Source organism: Ammodytes marinus (genome assembly GCF_949987685.1).
Source record: "Ammodytes marinus genome assembly, chromosome: 5".
NCBI lineage: Eukaryota > Metazoa > Chordata > Actinopteri > Uranoscopiformes > Ammodytidae > Ammodytes > Ammodytes marinus.
Window position 1 is genome coordinate 8813023 of NC_137234.1, and position 22387 is coordinate 8835409.

The window sequence follows — 22387 nt, forward strand, 5'->3', positions numbered from 1 at the left end:
TAATGATTAGCCTAATTCTATGGTGAATAAAGCTTGAAATGTCTCATAGGAGTCTGCTCTGAAAGTGTTCAACATACATTCAAGAAATGTAATACGCATAATTAACGCTAAGGGGCAGCCACGGCCTTAAATACATTGATTTACACACACGAAGAAAACACTGACCAAGAAGGGGCCACAGAAGTAGAATGCCTAGAGTAGTATGCAGTACCGGAGATTGGATAACACTGTTTTGCCTTCTCTTTTTGTGTTTGTTTTTAATTTGCATTTGAAAAGCACATCCTGTATATTTGATTTTATAATAATGCTGGTTGTCTTCTGTTAGCCTATAAGAGTGTGCATATTTATAAATCTATCCAGCTAAAGTCAACATAGCCTATTAAGATTGTTTGGGGAAATGATGAAGTCAAACATACATGAAAGTCAAAACAAAAAGCAGAACAACGGCTAATAAATTAATCCATATAGTTAGACCAACCAATCTGAAAGGTGAAATGTCACTGGGTTCATGTGTACTATAATAATATTTTTGAGATGTAGGATAGTGACCATGACCATGTATAAAAGAGGTAATGCCAGCAGCCAAGTGCTACTCCTGAAAGTGCGTTCAAGGACACTCTGATGTATCAGATGTTTCTCCTTCTGTAGCCTACATCAACTTTTACAATAAGAAAAAGTGTTACTTCACAATGTATTTTGCTCACCCTTTGTGTTCTCTAAGTTTCTCACAGCAGCGCTTGTGAATGGAATTGTTGTGTACGTAAAGGTATGTGTATTTACTCTCCTTTCTCCTATACAGCAAAGCACGATAACGAAAAAAATCGATAAAACATTAAAAGAAGAAAAACTGTTTTTGCAGGGTAGACCTACTGTATAACGTCGCGCGCCTGTCTATGTGACACGGTTCTATGCAGTGGCTGCTGTATTGTTTTGATTAGGAAAATTATTTGGACAGGTATATTACAGCGAAGGATAACGTCATCTAAGGTTAGTTCTCACAGGATGGGTTTGCTATGTATACATCAAACATTGAATGTAACGATGTTTCAAATCGTATATTGTTAGTCATTTTAAAGCAGCCCGTCTGCTGCCCGTCTGCTTGCTAACCAAGTGCTAACGCTCATTAGCTCATAGCTCAGCAGTGTAATAGGTAAGTGCTACACCATTGTTTCCCATACAGTTACGTCCAACGAGCCTTTTATGTATAAGGTTAACGTCAGTTGTCATGAATATAAAATAATGAATGTTCTAATGCAGTTACTGCGGTAGACGTTAGCTAGTGCTAGCTGCCGTAAAGCTAGCCGATAGCGATTGGGTTTGCCTATGTGGCTGACACTGTATTTCGTCAGTGATTCAGTTCAAATGTACAAATTAACCACACATCTGCATCTGACCACTCTCTGGTGAGTGCATTTGACCACAGTAGCCTAGTATTTGCTGACGTTAAAGTCGCTTATTGTTCACATCAGTGTTAACCGACGCTTCCCACACTGCTGTATGGATACTCCTGCATAAGCTTTTTGTGATATTATGCTTTTGTGCCACATCCTGTAAACGTTATTACAACCAGCAGACAATGTTACATACGAAATTGAAACCCTTTCATGCATAGTGGTCTCTGGTCACTACAGTGTTCAGCTATTTAAAGCTGGGTTCTTGAATATGCATTGGGTTAGATTGTGGTCTGATCAGCCACCACAGTGGACTTATGTTTTATAGTTTTCGCATAAATATGTGATTTACATGGTTGGCTTGTTCAATTAACCTGTTAATTCAGGTGGAAAAACTCAATGAAAAACTGTTTTTGAAAATGAATTAAAGGAAATATCCTTTGTTTTGAGTGTGTTGTAATCCATGCAAGAATGGGTTTTAAATGATAGGATAGTCATGATACACTGATTAAAAAAAAATTGATATAAAATGCTGCGTTAAATAGGTGTTGAATGAGAAGCCCACCTTGTAGAAAGTAAAACTATGACTCATCAACCTTTATACATAGACATACAGACTAACAATAGCAGCCTATATTATTCTGTCCTGATCAAGCTCAATGCAATCTATCATTGGATCCTGCACTGGGTGTTTTTATCCAGCAGAGAGCACTGCAGCATTAGCAAGTATTCTTACGGTTGGGGAAGCACATGTATAGATGGGGAAGCAGTAATGTTTATGCTCTTTGAATTGTGTTTGTTTTTTGAGTTCATCCATAGCTGAGCCTCAGTTTAAAGCCCTGTTCTTTCTGTTTGTTTGTATTATTGGTCTTTAGTTTCATTCCAAGTGGCATTAAAGTCTAACTTGTCTTAAACTGTGGGAACCCTGGAATACTTGGTGACATGTTGTGGGCTCTATCTGTTCAGTTTGACTGTAGCTGTGAGGAAGACATTTGAAGGTGTCACTACAAACTGACTCCAAGCAGCGTTGAAGTTGTTGAAACGTTTGAAAGAAAACTCCTGCTTCCCTTTACTGTTTGCTGTAGGGGGAATTTTCCCCACATGTTCTCCTCCTGAACAGGCCATTGGTGCTTGACTGGTTAATTCCTCTGTGTCTTTTCCCATGGTATTTAGTGGCAGAGGGGGGAGAGAGAGAAACCACATCCAGGATACAGAGACGCTCAGTTCCCACAGAGTGATTTACAGGAGGTCAAAGCCAGGTTATAACACAGGGACATTTTTCCATTTTCGGAGCTCAAGGATGTAGTTCAGTGGGTAGGGTGGTCGACCCGCAACTGCAGGGTCGGGGGTTCGATCCCCCGTCTTCCCACCACATATCCAAGTGTCCCTGGGCAAGACACTGAACCCGAAAATTGCTCCGGATAGTTAGCTTGCACCCTGCGTGGTAGCTGCTGCTATCGGTGTATGAATGTGTGCTCCTCCAGTTGGATAAAAGCGTCTGCTAAATGACATGTAATGTAATGTAATGTTTTTGCCCAAAAGCATAGTTTTTTAAATTAATGATATATGTGACAACTCCTGGATACCGCCAGGTAATTGTTGATTAGCTCCTCCGAACACAATTTGAATAGTTTTATAACCAATCAATTCAAATCATTAGCTAAATTACCTAACGTATTGTGGTTGTTGTTGTGGGTTTACTTGTAAACAGTTTTTTTTCTATCACTAAAATTTGGACTGTAAAGTATTTAAAAAAAGCTAAGACCAGGAGTTCAGCTGGAGAACAGCTTTTTTCCCCAGAGTGTGTAGGCGTTCTCTTATCTGTAATTACGAAGCAGCACCGCAACACTGCTTCTTCCTGTTGAAAATATGCGTCATGATGGTCTGAAGTGAAGTGGGGGGACGCTGATGTGTTTTTTCATTCACTTGCTCAATAATGATTGATGGCAGGCAACGAGACATTTCTATTAGAGGAAATGTGGCCGGCCAACAGGAGGGTTTGGAGCCAAGACTGGGAGGAGTGTGGAAGAAAAGGCGATAACTGGTTTAGGAGGAAAGTTCTGCTCTGCTGTTAATTCAGTGTCTGGCCAGCGTCCCTCTGGTGACAATGCTCCACCACGTCACAGTCCAACCCTGTGTGTCTAATGCTTCACCCACCTTTAGGGAGCAATATGTGTCACCTTTAGGGAGCAATATGTGTCACCTTTAGGGAGCAATATGTGTCCCCAGAGATAGCGCAATATTTGCCATGAGTAATCCCTTACTTTTCCAGATCATAAATTCAAGGTGGAGTTAGTGATTCTGGAAAACATTTTGTTCAAAATCAAAAAGATATCTCCTCACAATCTGTCAACCTGTGTGCACGAATAATTTTTTTTTGTTAATAATACACAGCCTTGGCTCTATTTACAGGTAACAAATGGTATGTAAACAAAGGAGGCCCTCCATAGCTGGCAACATACCAGTTACAGAGCCTATGCTGTGTATTAACACTAGAGTGCATACAAAGTATGGACAGGAAGGGGATCGTCAGGAGATATATTCACTGATTTTGACAAAGTGATTATCAAGCTTTCTCAAGAATCACTGACTCTTAGGTTGGTATCTCTGAGCACACTGCTATGAGACGTTTCCTATTCTAACATGTCCCATTGTTTTCCTCTAGATCTCCCCCTGTATCCCAGTAGCCATGGAGGAGCAGACAGGCTCTCCTGTAGCCAACACAGACAACAACGGCCAAAGAAACGGAGATGAGGTAAGAGCTGCAAAAACGCAGATATCAAAATACCAAATTTTTTCCAATTCAAGCTCCAAGAGTGTCCTGCCAGTGTATGTCATTGTGGGGATTTGCTACCTGAAACTCCAAAACAAATGTGTTTTTGTTACTTTTGCAGAAGCCCCGGCGTGGCAACTGGACCAAAGGCAGGAAGAGGAAGAAGCCAATGAAGGACAGCAACGCGCCCAAGGCCCCGCTCACCGGCTACGTTCGCTTCATGAACGACAGACGAGAGCAGCTGCGGGCCGAGCGGCCAGACGTGCCCTTCCCAGAGATCACCAGGATGCTGGGGAACGAGTGGAGCAAGCTGCCCCCCGAGGACAAGCAGGTCAGTCAAGGGCTTCAGGGCGCCATTACACTTTTACTTTATTTATGTTTGATCTTATTTCACCTTTTTTAAGGCATGTCGTTAAAGTTCTTATTTATGATGGTGGCCTGATAAGCCACAAATACATTAGATATATAAAATACAATTTAAGTATACATAACATACAACTTAAATACCAAACTTCAATTGTCAATGAGAACACACAGCAATCAACACGTAGCATGAGAAGTGAACAGGCACATGGAGGAATATGAAGAGAGAAACCTTACAAAGGTAAGATTTGACAAAATTAAACAAAATTATTATTATTATTAATAATATATATTTTTTAAATTAAACATTGAGCACACAACTGAGGAACAATGTGTCAAACTTCTGCATTTCTTTCTATTTTCCACTTTGTAGTTACTTTGTTGAACATGACCTGCAGACATTCATTCATACAGGCTACTGCAGCAACAGTGAATAATGCCAGTGATTACATTTTGAGAAAGCAGCGGAAGAAAAAAATAAACAGACCAGAGGCATAAAGCAGCTAGCAGCAAAATCTCTTTAGGTTTTTTTTAAATTAACAAGGTTTCAGAGTTTTAATTATTATTACGTTTTGCTTTCTATAATTGTACAGACGGTGCCCCCCCCCCCCCCCAAAGGACTGGATCGAATTATACATCTGCATTATGCAAACACTTAAGAGTATCCCCAGCCAAATGTAACACTCTCCCCTAACCAGCAGAGACTTTCATCTTATTTTTCGCAATGCGCAAAAGGATTGTTTATAACAGAAACCTGTTGAGTCAATGCTGTCAACATACTGACAGCTGCTTCACACATCCTTTTAAAGATTATCATGTCTATATTTTGATGACATCTTGTTTGTGTGTCCTAAATATGACCTCAACTGTGATGCAAGACTTGGGAGAAAGAGAAGTTGCTTCCCTGTAGTTATAAACTAAGAAATAAAAACATTTTGACAGTCATGTTCAGGCAGATTTTCTATAAGAATTTATTTGTTTCACTGCAAAGGGAACCTTGGATGACCTATTCAAAATATGGCACAACATGCATCAACAGAATCATACTCAGTTACCACTGCCTTCAGGTCACATCAGTGTCTCTTCCTAAAGGAATCCATTTATGTTATGATATTAAATTCTGTATTTTGGAAACATGTAATACTTATTTTTTTTTACTGTGCGTTTAATACAATACAAAGCTTGTCACGCCATTTGTTTGTTGGCTGGACACCTAAGTCATTTATATTATTGAAAGAGCTTGCAGTTTCTTCCGAGAAGATTTGAGAAGTCTAGACATGTTTTGTGTATAAATTCAACAGAGATATAGAGCCCAGATGGTTAAGCTCCTGATTTGTTCCACGTCGTTGTTTTACACAGAGCTGATTCACATATGCCAGTATCCTTGGTCCATTAGTTTTCCCTCTTATTTCCCTAAACTAATTAATATAACAAGAAGCATTTTTCATTTCTAAGCGTTGATTGAATGTCGGTTATTAATAATGGAAATGACTCAGTATTGCCTTTTTTGAAAAGAGCTTATCCTGATTAAGGAATAATCGCTCCCACTCATCATCGTACCGTTTCACCCCTACACTCCTTCTTCATCCTGTTTGGCCAAATCTCATTTTAGCCTCTTTTTTTTCTTACTCTCCATAACATCTTCTCACCCTTTCATTTTTGTCCCTTTCAGCGTTACTTGGAAGAGGCAGAGCGCGATAAGGAGCGCTACATGCGTGAGCTGGAGAAGTACCAGAAGACGGAGGCCTACAAGCACTTCACCAGGAAGGTCCAGGAGAAGCAGAAGGGCAAGAGGCACAGAGGAGGTGAGGGTCTGGTTAAAAAGGGGAGTCAGTGATTTTTTGTTGTCAAAATCACTTTTTTGTCAAAATCTGTGAATATCTCCTCATGATCTGCTAACTGTCATGTCTGCGCTGAAAAAAAGACTAGGAAAAACCATGAGGAAGTGTTATGAGAAACTCCATTAGATACTTACTTATGTATTAATAAGCAGCAATACATTAGGAAATTATAAAATATAATATTTATTCATAGAAAATAAGTTCCCACATACCACACTCACCTTACATGACTTAAATATATTCTATTATTGGCTGTAGGAACTCAGAACTCATTATCTGCTTTGCTCCGCCAACGGAAATGTGGCAAAGAGAGAGGATACTTTACAAATTGGTAGTGTGAATCCAGGTTATGAGTTCAACTTGAGGCCATGTGCTCGCACAACACATGGCTTGCATTATTTGTTTTTATTAGTGCGGATATATCTCAGTTGAAATATCCAAAAATGCTGATGGCATAAACAGCGCTGCCTTGGCAGAACTTTTTTTGTCAAATTATTCCACTAGAGTCCATTGCTCTGCCTCATTTTATTCGATTCACAAAACGCAGAGACGGGATTTTTTTGGATTACTTTAATTCATTCTATCAAGTCACGCTGCGATGGGAAAAGTATGAATCATCTGCTGTCCTCATTCTTTTCTCTTTTCCGTCCTCTCCAGATGTCGGGCACCAGGTAGCCAACGAGGCTCTTCACGAGGTCAGTAACTCTTTGCTGTCATAATACACTCACAAGCACTTCCCTAAAGAAGAATATATCATTTTGAATTACTTGAAGAAATCCTCCTCTTACTATATATTGAATATATATATATATAATAATAATAAATATATATATATTTAAGCGCTCTGAGTGAGAGAAAAGCGCTATATAAATAAAATGCATTATTATTATTATATTGGAGGCAGAACAGGCATACAGTATGGTTGACCTTTCTAACTGTAGAAAAGTTTGACAAATTTGTGAGGTCATATATGTTTCTATCTCACTCTATAAGTGAAGACAGTTTAGTTAGTTGTATTGACATGAATCATGTGTGCTGTCTTAAAATGTATTTTTTTATGGCGTCCTAAACTTTCAGACGTGTAAAGTTTTGCTCAAATACCAATAGATTCACATGGTTGGATCTGGACTCAAATATCTCATCAAGAACAACAATAACAACTAATCCTATGCAAAATAGTAAAAATGGTCAAGATTTTATCGTTACATTACTTAGAGAGGTGTTGTAATCACAGTTAGAGACTGTTTTTTGCTCTTTTCTCTAGGCCTAAGTCTGTTTTGTCTGCCTTCCTTTTGCTCTACAACACATTAAGTGTTCATTGTTGCGTCACTAAAGCTGGGTTAATCCGCTTTGGGGCTGCGTTTGTGTTCATGATCCAAACACTTGGCTCCTGCTAAGTGTGTAATTCATTTTTATTAAGTTTTGCATGTAATTAAGAGGTTTTGCTTTTTAATTGAGTCTGAAAGCATTCTCCTTAAGGGTTATTATGACCAAGGTGACTTTATATTGGCTTCAGTATTCCTCTGGGAAATCCAGCTTTTCCCCATGGACCTGGGATTCATTCCATTATGTGAAGTAATTGTGAATGATGTTGCATTATTTCAGAGGGAGGAAATAACTGAAACGTGCACTGTATATTGTGTTGCTATTATGGAACTCATTTTTATTCTAAATGTATTTTTTCTTACAAGAGTATTCGCACATCCAGCAAAACCTGGAAGCAGGTGCATAGGATGATAATTCACTCGGATGAGAAAATGAGATCCCGCACTTTCTGCTTTCTTGAACATAATTCCATTATGTTAAGAAATTGGCAATGATGATGCTTTCTTTCAGAGGAAGGAAATAGTTTAAAAGGTGCCCTGCATATTGCGCCGATAATAGGAAACTTACTTTTTACTGCAAATGGATTGCAAACCATTTTACTGACTGTGATATCCTAGCCGCACCGTTGATGAAATTACTTTCTCCTTCCTCCTTTCCTAAACTGTATCATCATATTTCCCTTGTGGGCCAGGTATGAAATCAATTAACCACCCACCCACAGCCTAGCTAGATAAATGACCACCTCTGGCTGTCAGACTAGTGTGGCCAAATGTCTCCACTTTTTTCCAGCTCATCTCTTTCCCTCTCTTCACTGTCTCCGGTTACAGAAGGACACGGAGGGGAAGGACAGGACTGTGTTTGACATCCCAATCTTTACCGAGGAGTTTCTCAACCACAGCAAAGGTAAAGACTGGCCCTGTTCTTTCTCAAACGTCCATTTGTCTGAGTGTTTTCATAAGCACATTCCTCTGCTGCTTTAAGACAACTTTGTTTTATAGTGTGTCCCAGAATAGTTCCACAGTCCAAAAAAACAAACCCAGCACTGCCTTTAAACTTCAAAAAAAGAACACACCTCTCTGAGGCAAATAAAACATTTATAACGGGCGCCGACAACGGCTGTCTCTCGTTGTATCAAGCCCCGGGACTTCTCCTCTGATCTGCCGTTGTTTCATTTTCTGTGTGTGTGTGTGTGTGTGTGCGCGTGTGTGCCTGTGTTTGTGTTTGTGTATCCTGCGTGTGTGCCCCTGTGTGTGTGTATTTCCTCAACAGCACGTGAAGCGGAGATGCGTCAGCTGCGTAAGACCAACATGGAGTACGAGGAGCGTAACGCGGCGCTGCAGAAGCATGTGGAGAGCATGCGCGGGGCCGTGGACCGACTGGAGGGAGACGTCATGCAGGAGAGGGGACGCAACGGGCTGCTGCACCAACACCTGGAGACCCTGCGCCAGGCACTCACCTCCAGCTTCTCCTCCGTGCCTCTGCCTGGTAATAACCAGTTGAAAACAAATCCAATTAACAAGGAAGCCGGTCTTAAAGCTGTAGTGCGTAACTTTTTCAAATAAATGAATGTCGGTTACAGTCGAGCCATTGCCAAAGTTGATTAAGCCTATCAACTCCACAAAACACTCTCTGTGTTTCTCTCACTAAGGCAGGAATTTTTTGCAACCTCCCCAAGTCAATTGTTTGCTGATAAAGAGTTGTCTCATCTGTGACAACAGTGTAGCCTTGGACAATTATCTTCGTAAATCTTCAACAGAAATTTAAGCTACTCCTTTTTTTTTTTTTTTTTATCGATATTTTGCTTAGTGTAGGAAAAATAAAAAAATCATTGCTTTGCTTCTAATTTCTGAATAATGGAGACAGGGCAACATGAGACTTAAATGTAGCTGATATTGATCAATGCACATTATAAACCGCTAATGACTTGATATCCCCAAACCAGTTATCCATCTCTAGGCAAACCCCCAGAGGCACAGTTTAACTTGAATAATAATATAGGTGTGTTTAATACGCCCACTGTGTATTTACTGTGCTTTATTCTCTCCCTGGAGAAATGCATTCTTCAACAGACTGACGCCGTCCCTCTTTGTTCACACTTGTTTCATGCACACATACACAAACCCCTTCACTGAGCTCACACCCACAGCTTTTTGACAAATTGACATAACAACACTGGAATTATTTCATAATGGCTTGACGATAAAAGACGATTGCAAAAGCCACTTAGACTTTGCCTTAGGGACGCTCTGTTTGGCACGTTCCGCTAAAAAGAGAACGGGCCAATAAATTAATTACGGCTAACATCAAAGCATCTTCTGAGAGTCAGAACGTTTACCTCTGATTTTATTTGTTCATTGGGTTGTTGTTACTCGTGATCAGTTAGCTCCATGTAGGTTAACTAGGATTCACAATATAAAATGCCAAGCTTAGTATTACATATTTTCATTGTCAAGATGCTTCTGGTGACATTATTTGGACACACATTTGACGCTATTACAAGCCAGAAATATCCTATCAAGGTGACAGCCAGTCTCTCAGTAGTGGCGAGCAGTTGTTGGAATTCTTGGCCTTAGTCCATAGCTGAAAACAAAAGTTTTTTTTATAGACTATGTGGGCAGAAGTTAGAAATAATTAACATGCTGCAGCAATTGAAAAACAAAAAATAGTTATAAATGAAAGATGTCATGTCTGTGTTGCTGACACCCATGTCATGTACTACATTTGTCAGCTAATGCAATGTAATCTTTAAGGTGTTGGATTGTGATAATCTTTTCCTTTTAAATTGACTGGTAAGACATTTTGAAATGCTGACCTCACAAACTTGTTGTCTTGCAGCTAGTGGAGAGACGCCCACTCTGGACTCCATTGACTCCTACATGAAGAAGCTCCACAGCATCATCGTCAGTAACCCCCAGGAACACGAGAATCTCATCAACTCTGTGAGAGACGTGGTCAACCGCTTGGACAGGTAAGAACTGCTTTATATGGATGGAGGGTGTTTTTATGACTTAAGTCAAATTTAGACTTTATTACTTTTTTTATTGTTGCTCGTTTATGTCAAATGTATTATCTGATCAGTAAAACATTAACAATACCTACCAATGGAAAATTAAAGGTGGAGTCAGGGATTTTGGAGAATGCTTGTTGTCAAAATCAATTTTTGTAAAAATCGGTAAATATCTTCTCACAATCCGCTACCTGTTCGTACACACTTTGTGTGCGCTCAAAAAAGAACAAGTGTTAATGCACAGCCTAGGCTCTGTAAAGTGGTATGTAAAGAAATGGTATCTAAACAAAGGACAGGTAGCGGATCATGAGGAGATATTCACTCATTTCGACAAACAGTGATTTTGACAACAAGCGTTCTCCAGAATCGCTGTCTCCACCTTTTTAAATGTGCCTAAAATGAAGCCTTCGCATTTGATTCTCAGTCTATCCAACGATGCAACATTGTGAAGATAATTCGGTTTGACACAATTTTGCATTTTCACCTCAAGGTCCATTTATTTATAGCGCCTTTCATTGTTTCTGCCGCGAATGAATTATGAGTGTCTTTTGCTGTCATTTGCCCTAGATAATTGGAGCGACTCCAACCAATTTGATGGATTGAGACTCACAGTGACGTTTAGTAGAGGCCGCTCCTGGGCAGTGAATCTTCCGGAATCGATCTGTCATCCCAATTGATTTTTTTTAAAACATCTTTTTTTATTCCTTTTACTTTTTATTACTGCTAAGGTGATGTTAGGTGAAGGTGATGTAGCGTCTCATATTTATTTATTATTTTTTACATATTTAAAAAAAAAAAGTCTGCTCACTCTTTTACTCATATAGCTGTATTATTTTTTTTTTATAAAGTATTCCGATGAGGAGACAAGAAATATTTCACTCTGTCTTCACCGTCCATTTAGAGCAAATTCTTCCACAACAATATCCAAACGGTTAAGTTAATAACCATGTTTTGTTTGTAGAAAAAAAAATGTGTCTGTAGGTTTGTATTTGCCATATCTGAGATATTGTTGAACAATCTTTCTTTTTTTTATTGCTTTGTTGAAGAAAAAACATGTGCCATTTCTTTTTTTCGTTTCTCCTGTGTGAAAAAGTTGTTTGTGTGTTTTCAATAAATGTATTTACATCACGTGAGCAGTCAGTTGTGTATCATTGCCCTAGATATTTTCTCCTTTCATCTTCTCCAGGAAGAGTTTTTTTTTTTCAAACTTAGTGCGGTTATATAAGAGCTACTGTGCGTTTTTTAAAAACGATCCCTCTATGATGACATGTCTCGAACTTGCAATATAAATATTAAAGCTCATAGTTTAATAATTTACAGTAAACGCTGTATTTTCCAGTACGGGCTTTTCTGTCACAATAGGACAAAGTACTGACTTTTGACATCCTAGTTTTGAGGTCAATCTACTAAATGAAATATAACTATGAAGCTTATCCCTTATTAGAGGCATAGATTTTGGTTTGATAAAGTTAATTGAACAGCTGTTGTGAGTTAACAGACCCTGGGAAAGAGACACAAAAGACTGCCTCTGAGCCACACGCAACTTTGGGAAACAACAACCTACTCTCATGTTTTCGCAGTAGCCTTCTAAGTATGAATGAGGAACAAATTGTAGAAAACCTGATTTATATATTTTAATTGGCTTGGACTTTTAAAATTAATCTTCCCATTTATCTTATCAATAGCTTGCCAACTAGCTTAGATTGCAGACACTATCAAGTTGCTAACATACTGTATTACTGTACTTTGTGTCTGACTTGATATTATGAGCCTTTCCTGTTTCCCTTCACTGATGCCCGTTTCCTCTTTGCCAGCTGAGACTTCCTCCGTCCACAATGGCCGCATGTGTCACGGTGTTATATCCAACGATTTCCCTACCAGATGTTCAGTTCCCACAGGAGAGTAGGTCGGATTATAAAGTGAATTTATAATACTCAATGGCTGGCTGCTATGATACTGATAATAAGTGTGGACATTGGGGGAATGTTTCTGCTAGCCACGCTTCCCTGTGCCAATTGATGAAGCGTGGAGAGGACTTTGGCAATTCAAAAGTCATTATGAAAGTTTTGAAGTTTTACAACCGGTAAGCTCATTGAATGCCAACTTGTGTCTAGTAATAATATTTTTGTGAAATTAATATGAGTGATGATTTATATTTTAAAGTGGACTTCATACTACACTGACTTCTCTGTGAGGCTGATGATGGCACCAGAGGAAAAGTCAAGGGGTCACCAACGTCAATAGGCTTCATCCCAAGGAGGACGTGAATGTGTTTATCTACATTTTCTGGTGATTATCCCTATAGAAAATTGACAAAAAAATAAAAACACTGCCAACCTCCATAGCAGGAAAGGTCTGCAAATTGCCAAGCCATTTTTGTGGATTCTGTACAGAATTGCATGAATCTAGTAATATATACGATATGAGAATCCTTAGAGAGCTATGATGCTGGGGAGGCTATATAAAGTATAAATACATCCTATGTGTTAGTTGTACTACTACAGGACATAAAACACATTCAGTAGAGCTTCTGTGACCGGTGAGGCCCTCACTAGCTTATTAGAGTTGTTTACCTTTTTAACTTCTGGGATCATCTTTCACATGTTCATTGCTTGGTGTTTGCACTGGGCCCCAAAGCTCATTTGTATAATGAGCTTAGATGGAGCCTTTTTTTTGCTTTGATGTTGGCATAAAGCTGTGAGGGGGAAACAGGATGAGTAATGACTCATACTTTTATCACATTTTACCTGGAGTTTTACGGAGGAGTCAGCCATTCCAGAGAATGCTTGTTGTCAAAATCACTTTAGTCAGAATCAGTGAACATTCTCCTAACAATCTGCAACCTGTCCATACTGTGTGTGCACGCTGAAAATAAATCCACAGTTTATACACAAGGCTCTTTGAACGGGGTATGTACGGTGGACCTCTTTGTTTACATACCCTTTGTTTGAATACGAGTTTACAGAGCCTAGGCAAAGGAATTTTTTCAGCACACAGTAATGACAGTATCAGATCGTGAGGAGATATTCACTGATTTTGACCAAAAAAAATTGACAACAATAATTCTCCAGAATCGCTGACTCCACCTTTAAATCCCGATTTTGTTCCATTTAACCCAACTCAGAGCTGCAAATATGTCCGTGCAAATCTATTTTAGGACATTGTTTAAAAACAGTCTGGCTTTGCTACAGTCCCTCATGCCCTTCGACTTGCCCTCCATTCTCCCCGCCATCATCACACCCACCCAGTCTTTGTCTTCTCAAAAGAAAGACCCAAGTGAAATAAAAACAGTCCCCTTCCTCCTCAGTATAAGGGCCATGGTCTGCATGCATCTTTGGCTGGCTTCCTGCCCGTCTGTTGGGTGGACGGCTGACATTAGGAGAGAGTAAGCCAACAGAGAGAGAGAGAGAGACATATCCTGGACCAGCAGAGGGAGGGACTGACTCACAGCAGAAAGGATGAGTCAGACGTCATGTGCTGAATTGGCACTCACCGGTCCTGAATGGTTTCTGTTTGGACTATTATGGTCAAAATGTGCTACCTTTTTGTTGGTGTACTCAGGCATGGTCAGAGCAGTGGGCATTGTATCTCTGCCTTATTATGTGGGCCAATTACCAATCTATAGGGGAGAAAAAGTGATTGATTTCCTTTTCTGATTACACACACCCCTCCCTTTATTTAATCAATACAGTATTCAGTTGAGTGAGTCGATGCTGAAGGCCACTGTCGACCTCGGTTTCTGCTTGGAAGTGGTGAATATTTACTGTGAATGAGTAGCTTTAAGTAGTAGTACATTTAAACTCAATTGTTAAACTTTTTCTGTGCAAGTAGGATATTCTATAAATTCAACCCCTATTCAGGTGTCTATCACTTACTTGGAGGTTCCTTTTCAAAAACAGTTGTGTGTGAGATACAGAGCGTCACCAAAGGGATACTTCATGGTTTGCTCTCCATTGTCTGTCCTGAAGGGTCAGCGAGTTTCTCCTACTTCCATAAAAGGGAGAAGTTACATTTGTTCATCATTCCCATCAGGGACAATGTGATTTCTTTTTCTAATTCTCGTTGATGTGAGTCAGTTCAAACTTCACTACTTCTGCTCCAGCCGAGCCCCTGAGTCACGCCGCCTTGTCTCTCTCTCTCACACTTTTTGAGACAGAGTTCCAAAGAATAAGCACAAAGTAAAGCATATATGTGTTTTGTGAGGACGTGCACTCGATGACTATGATGTCATGTAATGACTTTTTTTTATGATGGTGTGTCACTGTGTGTGACTTTCTTAAGTTAACATCCGTTGGAATACACACAGACGCACTCACACACGTGCACACACACAAACACACACACCACACTGATAAACACACCCACACACGCAGACACACACACACACACACACACACACACACAGAAACACACAAATACTACTGATAGTGTTTCAACTATGTTACATTTTCTGAGAATTACATTTTCCTCGAAGTGTTGGATATTGATTATTTTGAAAAACTTTGTGATACATTTGATGACATTTTTTAAATTATTTGTGATACAGCAAAATAAATTGACATACTGCATGCTCTCCAATATGTTTTAACGATTACCTAAGGCATTTTGACTTACTTTATTGACTCCTCATTCAGTTATTTTAAAATGTGATGTTGTCCCTGCTGCAGAGTTGTCCACCTGTATTTAACCAAAACTATGTCTTGATATTTCTTGATATTTTTTCTTTTGACATTACTTAAACCATATATCCTCAATTATCTCAAAACACCTCAAAACTGAGGGAAAGGCTTCTTAGATTAACAGCCCCAGCATATGATGCAAAAGTCAACTTCTTCAAATGAGCAGTCTTCCTCTTCTGCTCCTTCTTTTGGTGATCTCTGAAGACAAAATGGCAATCTCCTGCAGGTATGGGATGTGGGATAATCATTCACAGCCCAGAGTGACATCTCGAAAGTACAGAAAACCCCTTTAACTATTTTTTATTAAGCTTGAAAATGAGATAATTGCTTTTGAAAAAGGCAAAAAAAAGAAGAGAGCTTAATGCGAGTCATCCTTCCTCTTCCTTAATCCATCATCTCCCTCAGCCCTGGAAAATCCTTGGCCTCAGTGCCCTGGACTCGGGCAGGGAGTAGGAGGAAACAATGCTTGGAATGTGCGAAAAAACTTGAGTCATTCCCATATGTCAACCTCTCAGCTCAGCTCCTCCTATTCCCAAACCTGTGTTGCCTTCAGGTTCTCCTCATAAAGTATTTAAACAAAGTTCTAGAGCTCAAATTTTACAGACACAACTATTGTTGAAGCATGCCTGAAAGATACAGTCTATTGCTTGCTTTTGCTGGACTTACTGTAGAAAAGAAATCGCTGGGTATGGTCTAATTTGTCTGTAACATCGTTTTCAAAGCACTGACAAAAAAATTAAAAATAAGTGTTGGATTAATTACAAAAGCAGTAGGTATTTTAAACCAAACATTATCCTCAGAGCAGGAAGAATAACTTTGACACTTGGCTTTTAATTACAAAGAGAATATTTCAACAGGCCCTGAAGGCAGCTGCAGAACAGGGGGATTTCCTCCTCGGTTTATCATTATACCTCATGAGAAATGTCACACCGGTAAAATACACTGACTACTACACTCATCGCTTCTCAATAACAGTATCATGCACACACGCTCACGGTGGCTTTGTACTGCACATCTGTTTGCTTCCCTCCTGATGCAAGCTGTCTTTTTTCCATATGTACATACTTACACAAATGGTTTTATGTAAGAACTACTTGAAATCAAATTAGCTTTGAAGTCTGCACCTCATAATTTATCATCATCACCAGTAAGCTTGGCAAATAACATTGGGATGAACACATACGACACAGAGTGCTGTATAGTTTACCCTAGAATAGAATAGTAATGCATTTGTAGGGGAGGTTACAATGCAATTAAACTGACAAGGTGATGGATAGTGATGGAAGAAGAAGACAAATCTTTAGCTCGAGAAAAAGTATCCATATCACAATGTAAACATATTCCATTACAAGTAAAATCATTTCTGTCAAAATTGTACTTGAAGTATAAACAGCTAAATGTGGGTTACTTGTAATTATTGCTGTCACAGTAATATGAAGCATTTTGATGACTACAGTTGATGGAGGAGGTAGAGCTATTTTCACTTACGGGTAGTGTACAAATGTGCTATTTGTTTAAAAAGAAGAGCAGTTCAATTGTGCAAGTGTGAGCATGATTATACATGTGCAAATGATCACAGTTTTCAGACACATATGGATGTATGTTAATTTAACCCATAGTGGAGATTGTACCTTAATGTAAAGGGCAATGGTTTATAATAGTAACACTATGTCTAAAGCACAAGCGCTTCAAACTGCACTTAGAGTCAGTAGATTAGTCACTACATTGACACTTTCCCGTAATGGATGCAAGGATGACTATACTAAGGTTATTGCATGTGAGGCTATTGACATATTTGTCATGAAAAGGGCCTTATATTGAGCAATGCTTTAGTTTTAATAAATCCAGGTCCACTTAGGCCTACTTCTAACTTTTTGGCCTTAGCTCATTTTAACCTACAATTTTAAACAGTTGCAGAAGATTGAGTTTAAAGCTCTTATTTCATAACGTGACACAATACAGGACTCAAATGGGGTAAACAGAAGAACATATTTACATATTATTATACAGATTAGATTTGTATGTTGGTTTGCCCCTCTATTGTCTTGCACACACTGTTTGGTGTGCATGGTAGAATGCGCGAGCCCGCGGTTCTATCGGCCTGCCCAGTCTCCCAGTGTGCGCACTCTCGCGACGGGCTTGTGGAAAAAACTGCAGCGGCTGTTACTGGAGCCACGCAGAGACTAGAGTGACTGAGGAGCCGAGTGCGAAAAATCACTGGCAGTGGCTCTGGCAAGAGTTGCGCTACACACACTCGGATTTCTCGCAATTCCTGAAAGAGGACGACATTGTCAAATTCGGGATTTATGGCTGCCGAGAAGTGGTAGTTTCGACGGGGAGCTGTTCAGCGTCTTCAAGGTATGGAAAAGTTCGCCAAAGGGCTCCCTTTTTGTTCCCAAATTGAAAGTGTCTTCAAGCCACAAGTCTCGTCAGTTTCCCTTCGGCTGCCAAGTTCCAGTTTGTACAGCACGGGGGGGAATGTTGTGTGTTTACGAAGAAGCTAACAACTCCGTGAGTTAGCGCTAAATGTAAAAAATACACGCAGTTCACGTCGTCCAGGGATGAGCAGACAGAGGAGAAGTTTGCTAACCGTCTTCTTCTACATTTCCGCCGAATTGAATGTCTAGCGAAAAAAAACGGGAGTGCTTGCCGTGCAGGCTTCGTAACGCTATAACACAACTAGCCGCTGCTGTCATAAGTTGAGTGAGGGCTAACATACTGGGGGAAATATGATGCTGCTTGCTCTTGGGCTTTACTCAAAAGTTGGTTTAGCGCACAACTGGTTTTCTGGAAACGAGCCCATAGCAAGGCTGCAAGAGACAACTTCTCAGTGTTTACTAAATGGGAAAGGCAACGTTTAAGTTAGTGCTTCAAACCAAGCGGGGGTCCAGGGACCACCAGCGGTTTCTTACAGGGAACCAGTGGGACAAGCCTATTATAACCTAGTCTAATGTTAATTTAATACAGTAATAGGTATACGTAGGGAAGGAACGTGGGCGTTTGTACTTTTGCCAGCATTGTTACCCTCCTACCTGCTGGACAGACATTTACAGCTCTACCAGGTAATATACAACAACAATAAACGTATTAAAAAGACATTTCTTCCCTAACCCGTCCACCAAATGGGTGTCTGGTGAAACATTTACTAGCCTACTGGAGTTTTCTTTTTGAAGAAGAAAAAAAATAGATAGAAAGAGAAATAAATAGGCTTACATTAAATATTCCCTGTTGCAGACTTTAACTAGGCCTATTAGATTGGAGTTAGTTTAAAATAATCTTTTATTTAAAGCAGTTTTTTTCCTAGAATGCCCCATACTTGTAAACAGGTGCTAGTGCATCCTACAATTAGGCTGTCTTGTGTTAAATACAGTCAAGAAAAAGTGATCACTATTATTCCCTCGATAAGCTGTAAACACTAGACTGGGCCATGTCATACTTAACCTATAACATAAATGAGCTGTCGCTGTCTGCTTTGATGCAATCATTTTACGGGAAGAATGTCATAAATATAAGTGTCTATCTCTAGAGGGAGACAGGAATTATAGCCCACAGCATTTTATATCACACAATATACTAGAACCAGCACCGTGTTTCATTTGCTGTAAGAGAAATTGCTTCTCCAAATTGCCGGTCATTGACACCTATAAAGAGTAGATGGAGCATGAAGGCTCTGACAAGCCATGACAGAAATGAGATTTTGAATGCAGGCGACATGCGAATCAGCAAATTAAATATTAGGTTGTATGAAAGACAGTCTACAGTAGGTCTAGGTAGGTGTCAGAGCGAATTATACTGCCGTTTGAATGATAAGGCATAGTCAAATCTACAGTGTAGGATGGTTTCAGTTTATTCTGATCTAGGTAGGCACCAGACTGCATGCAAGAACAACATTAAAGGTACACTTAAAACAAATAGCCATTACATTTTCATCTGAAATGTATTTGAAAACATTTATTTTATCTATAGTCCAAAACCCATCATGCATTTAAGAAAACTTCAAAATGCTGGAACCAGCACATGGTTTGGTATATTTGCTTCAGAAATGACTCATTAGTCAATAATGAAAATAGTTGCCAATTAATTTTTTTGTCAATGGACTAATCAATTAGTTGACCAATCATTCTCAGCTGTAGGTGTATGAGTGAAAAGGACACAAGGGCACAGCATTGTACAGTATGTCAGTCAGCTAATTGCTCATCTAGATTTGACCATTTTAAATGTCAAAAGCATTGAACCCAACCTGTTTGTGAAAGTCAAACATACTTGAGTTCCAGTCAGTGTCACATGTTGAGGCCAGTGAAAGCCGAAGCACGTATACCCACATTAATCAGATCGTCTTTGTGCACTCACGTGGGACCACAGTTGTCAGTTCTTGTTGTTACTTGCTCTTGTTTTGATTAACGCTCGGCGAGTTGACAGTGTCAACAAAGACAGGCGTCCGACATTGTTACTTCTTCACCTGTTTGAAAGAGGACGTGGAGGCGGATTTGCAGAGATTTCAGATCTGCCTTCGTGATAAGCGCCCCCGCGGATGCCTGTCTCCAAACTGTGTGGGACAAATATTTGTCCGATTGTTTCCTTTATTTCTGAATTGTGTACATACCTGACATTCTTTGTGGGGACTGGAGAGCAAAATGAAGACGGTGCTGCCGCTGTGGTGTTCTTGGTTTTTCTATTTTCACAGGGCTGTTTTGCGATTCACTGTCTCCTCAATAGATAAGGTCTGACAATTGTGGAATATATGCCTCAAATTATTAGAACATTTCATGCGTGCATTTGTTATTCCATCATGTCAGCTGCTCAACAGTCAACTTGTATTATATTTGCCTCTCACCTCTGTGTTTGCTAATCCCAAACATTCAGCTGTGGTATTATTGATCTGTGCTGTAATGGCGGCGTGTTAGAAGAAGATATGACAAAAATGTCTCATATCAACTTTTTCCATTTACAATAGACTCTTTTTGTGTTGTAAAGGAATGTCATCGGTGAATCAGCGGCCTCGAGCCATTTTGTGAAATGGCAGTGTAGTGAGACGTTAAATATCTGAGCTGGGATGAAAGTAGTTTCTGTTTGCCGGAAAGACCAACGTCCCAGAGCTTCACCTGAACCCATGGCTTATCAACTTTGTTTACCAAAAAGATAGGAATAGGACGTAGGGGCCAGTTATCAACACTGAAACTAATTCTTGTCTTTGAATTTTGCACAAGTGCGTTCACTGCGTTGTGTGTGTATGACTATAACACATGGAAAATCTGTCTATTGAAAGCATTGAACACTTTCAGTTATCATTTTGGCTTTGAAACATGGTATGTTATTGGTGGATTTGAATATAATAAGCCCTTTTGTTTTTTGAATGAGTGTTTTTTGTCTTTAGATATCATCTCATGGATTTCCAAGTACTAATGTTAGTTTCTTGAGGAATTATTGTATTTTGGACCTATTGAATTAATTATGTAGGAGTAGTCAACATATTAAACATTAAAACATTTTCACAACACATTGCATAACACTTTTCCTGAAGTTTAAAGGTTTTTAATTATGATCCAAAAAAAATAAATGTTCTTATCACACAGTTATGCCAACTGAGATAACCTCCCTTCGATTGAAAGCATTGGACAAAATCATCAAAAACAATGGCAAAAGTGTTGTCCAATGAGAATCTGACATCACATTTTTGGGGGAGAAAATGACATAAATACTGGATCATTCCTTAGTTGACAGAACACGTGTACGTGTGGGCTGCTCAACAGACCTGTGGAGGAAGTGTCACGTGACACCATGACCCTTGACCTCTCCCCCTTGCCCTGAGCCAGGGGTTGAGCTAGGTAACAGGTGTGACATAGGGGTTAAGGAGCACGCACACACATGCTTTTTGTACCACATATGCAAATCATATTATTATTATTTGACAGTGAGTGTGTATGTGTTTTTGTTTTTTGTTCTTTACAAATCTCTGACTAAAGCCTATAACTTCAGCATACAAATGGGATTTGTGGACTGCAATAACACATCTGTATTCAATTCCATCAAAAATTCCTCCTCAGTATCCAGGTTCATGCATCTCATTTTCTTAAGTGACTTTGAACAAGGCACTGAATCCCTCCTCACTCCAGGACTGCTGTACTGTAGGTCTGCATTTTGACCCATATAGAGAGGGTCAAGTGTTAATTATTTTATGCAGATCAAGGATGCACATTCATTAGTTTCCAATATTCTTAGTGGGGTCTTAAGCAGTAAACTGTGAATTATTTTCCAATATCCCGCTGACAGTTATCCCTTTACAGATGAATAAATGATCAGAGTGAACAAAAGCTAAGGTGCTGACACACTGAAAATGCTGCCTTTGTTAAATAACTGGTTTGTTAAAAATGTATGATTTCAGCATGCATTTCAGCACAACACACACCGTTGTCATTTTAAACTGTGGAGTCTTTAACTCCACAAAGTTCAACCCCACCTCACGTTTTCCAAATGTCACACTCATTGTGACAAACAACATTGTTCCTATTTTACTCTATCCTGGATTTGGCCATGTATTTGCCCCTTAAACAAAACACTCACAGCTTTTAAAGGTCAGTGGAGCCTGATAAAGTGCTGTTTAGGCTGAAAGCCAGGTCTGAGAACTTCAGCTCTGTCTCCAATCAAGGCAGAACTGGAGCCCAGTTTGGTTTGGTTTTGGATCCCCGGTCCTGATATAATTTGTTTTGGCAGCTCCGGGTCATGGATTAAATACTGAGTACCTTTTTGTAGCTACCTGGCCATAACATTGCACCTACCAAATGTCACCGTAGTGTCCTCTGAGTCATCCAGTTGGGAAAGATGTCAGAACAAATTAAGGTAATCCTCTGGACTATGGAGTCACCCATGCATGGTGAAGCATTTTTCAGTTCTTCAAGCGGAGAACGGTTTACGTGTTTTTTATCAATAGTCGGTATTTATGAAAGCTTTATTTTTTCAATTGAAGTGTGTTTCTTCATTAAACCAAATACTTTTGTTTTGTCTTCATT

General features: G+C 39.5%; 1 protein-coding gene across 2 annotated transcripts; it reads left to right on the forward strand.

The window, feature by feature from the left end:
• Window positions 1-923: 923 nt before the first annotated feature.
• Window positions 924-11780, forward strand: hmg20a (high mobility group 20A; the record flags this gene model as incomplete). Of its 2 annotated transcripts, XM_080027833.1 has the most annotated exons (9): window positions 924-987; window positions 4057-4146; window positions 4286-4495; window positions 6200-6332; window positions 7026-7063; window positions 8522-8597; window positions 8964-9179; window positions 10530-10662; window positions 11269-11780. In XM_080027833.1, the coding sequence occupies exons 2-9, from the start codon at window positions 4081-4083 to the stop codon at window positions 11270-11272; spliced, it is 876 nt and encodes a 291-aa protein (XP_079883959.1). In that variant the 5' UTR covers window positions 924-987; window positions 4057-4080. The 2 variants fall into 2 exon arrangements, with proteins under 2 accessions (XP_079883959.1, XP_079883958.1); XM_080027832.1 differs by lacking the exon at window positions 11269-11780 and having other exon boundaries at window positions 10530-10666.
• Window positions 11781-22387: the final 10607 nt, after the last annotated feature.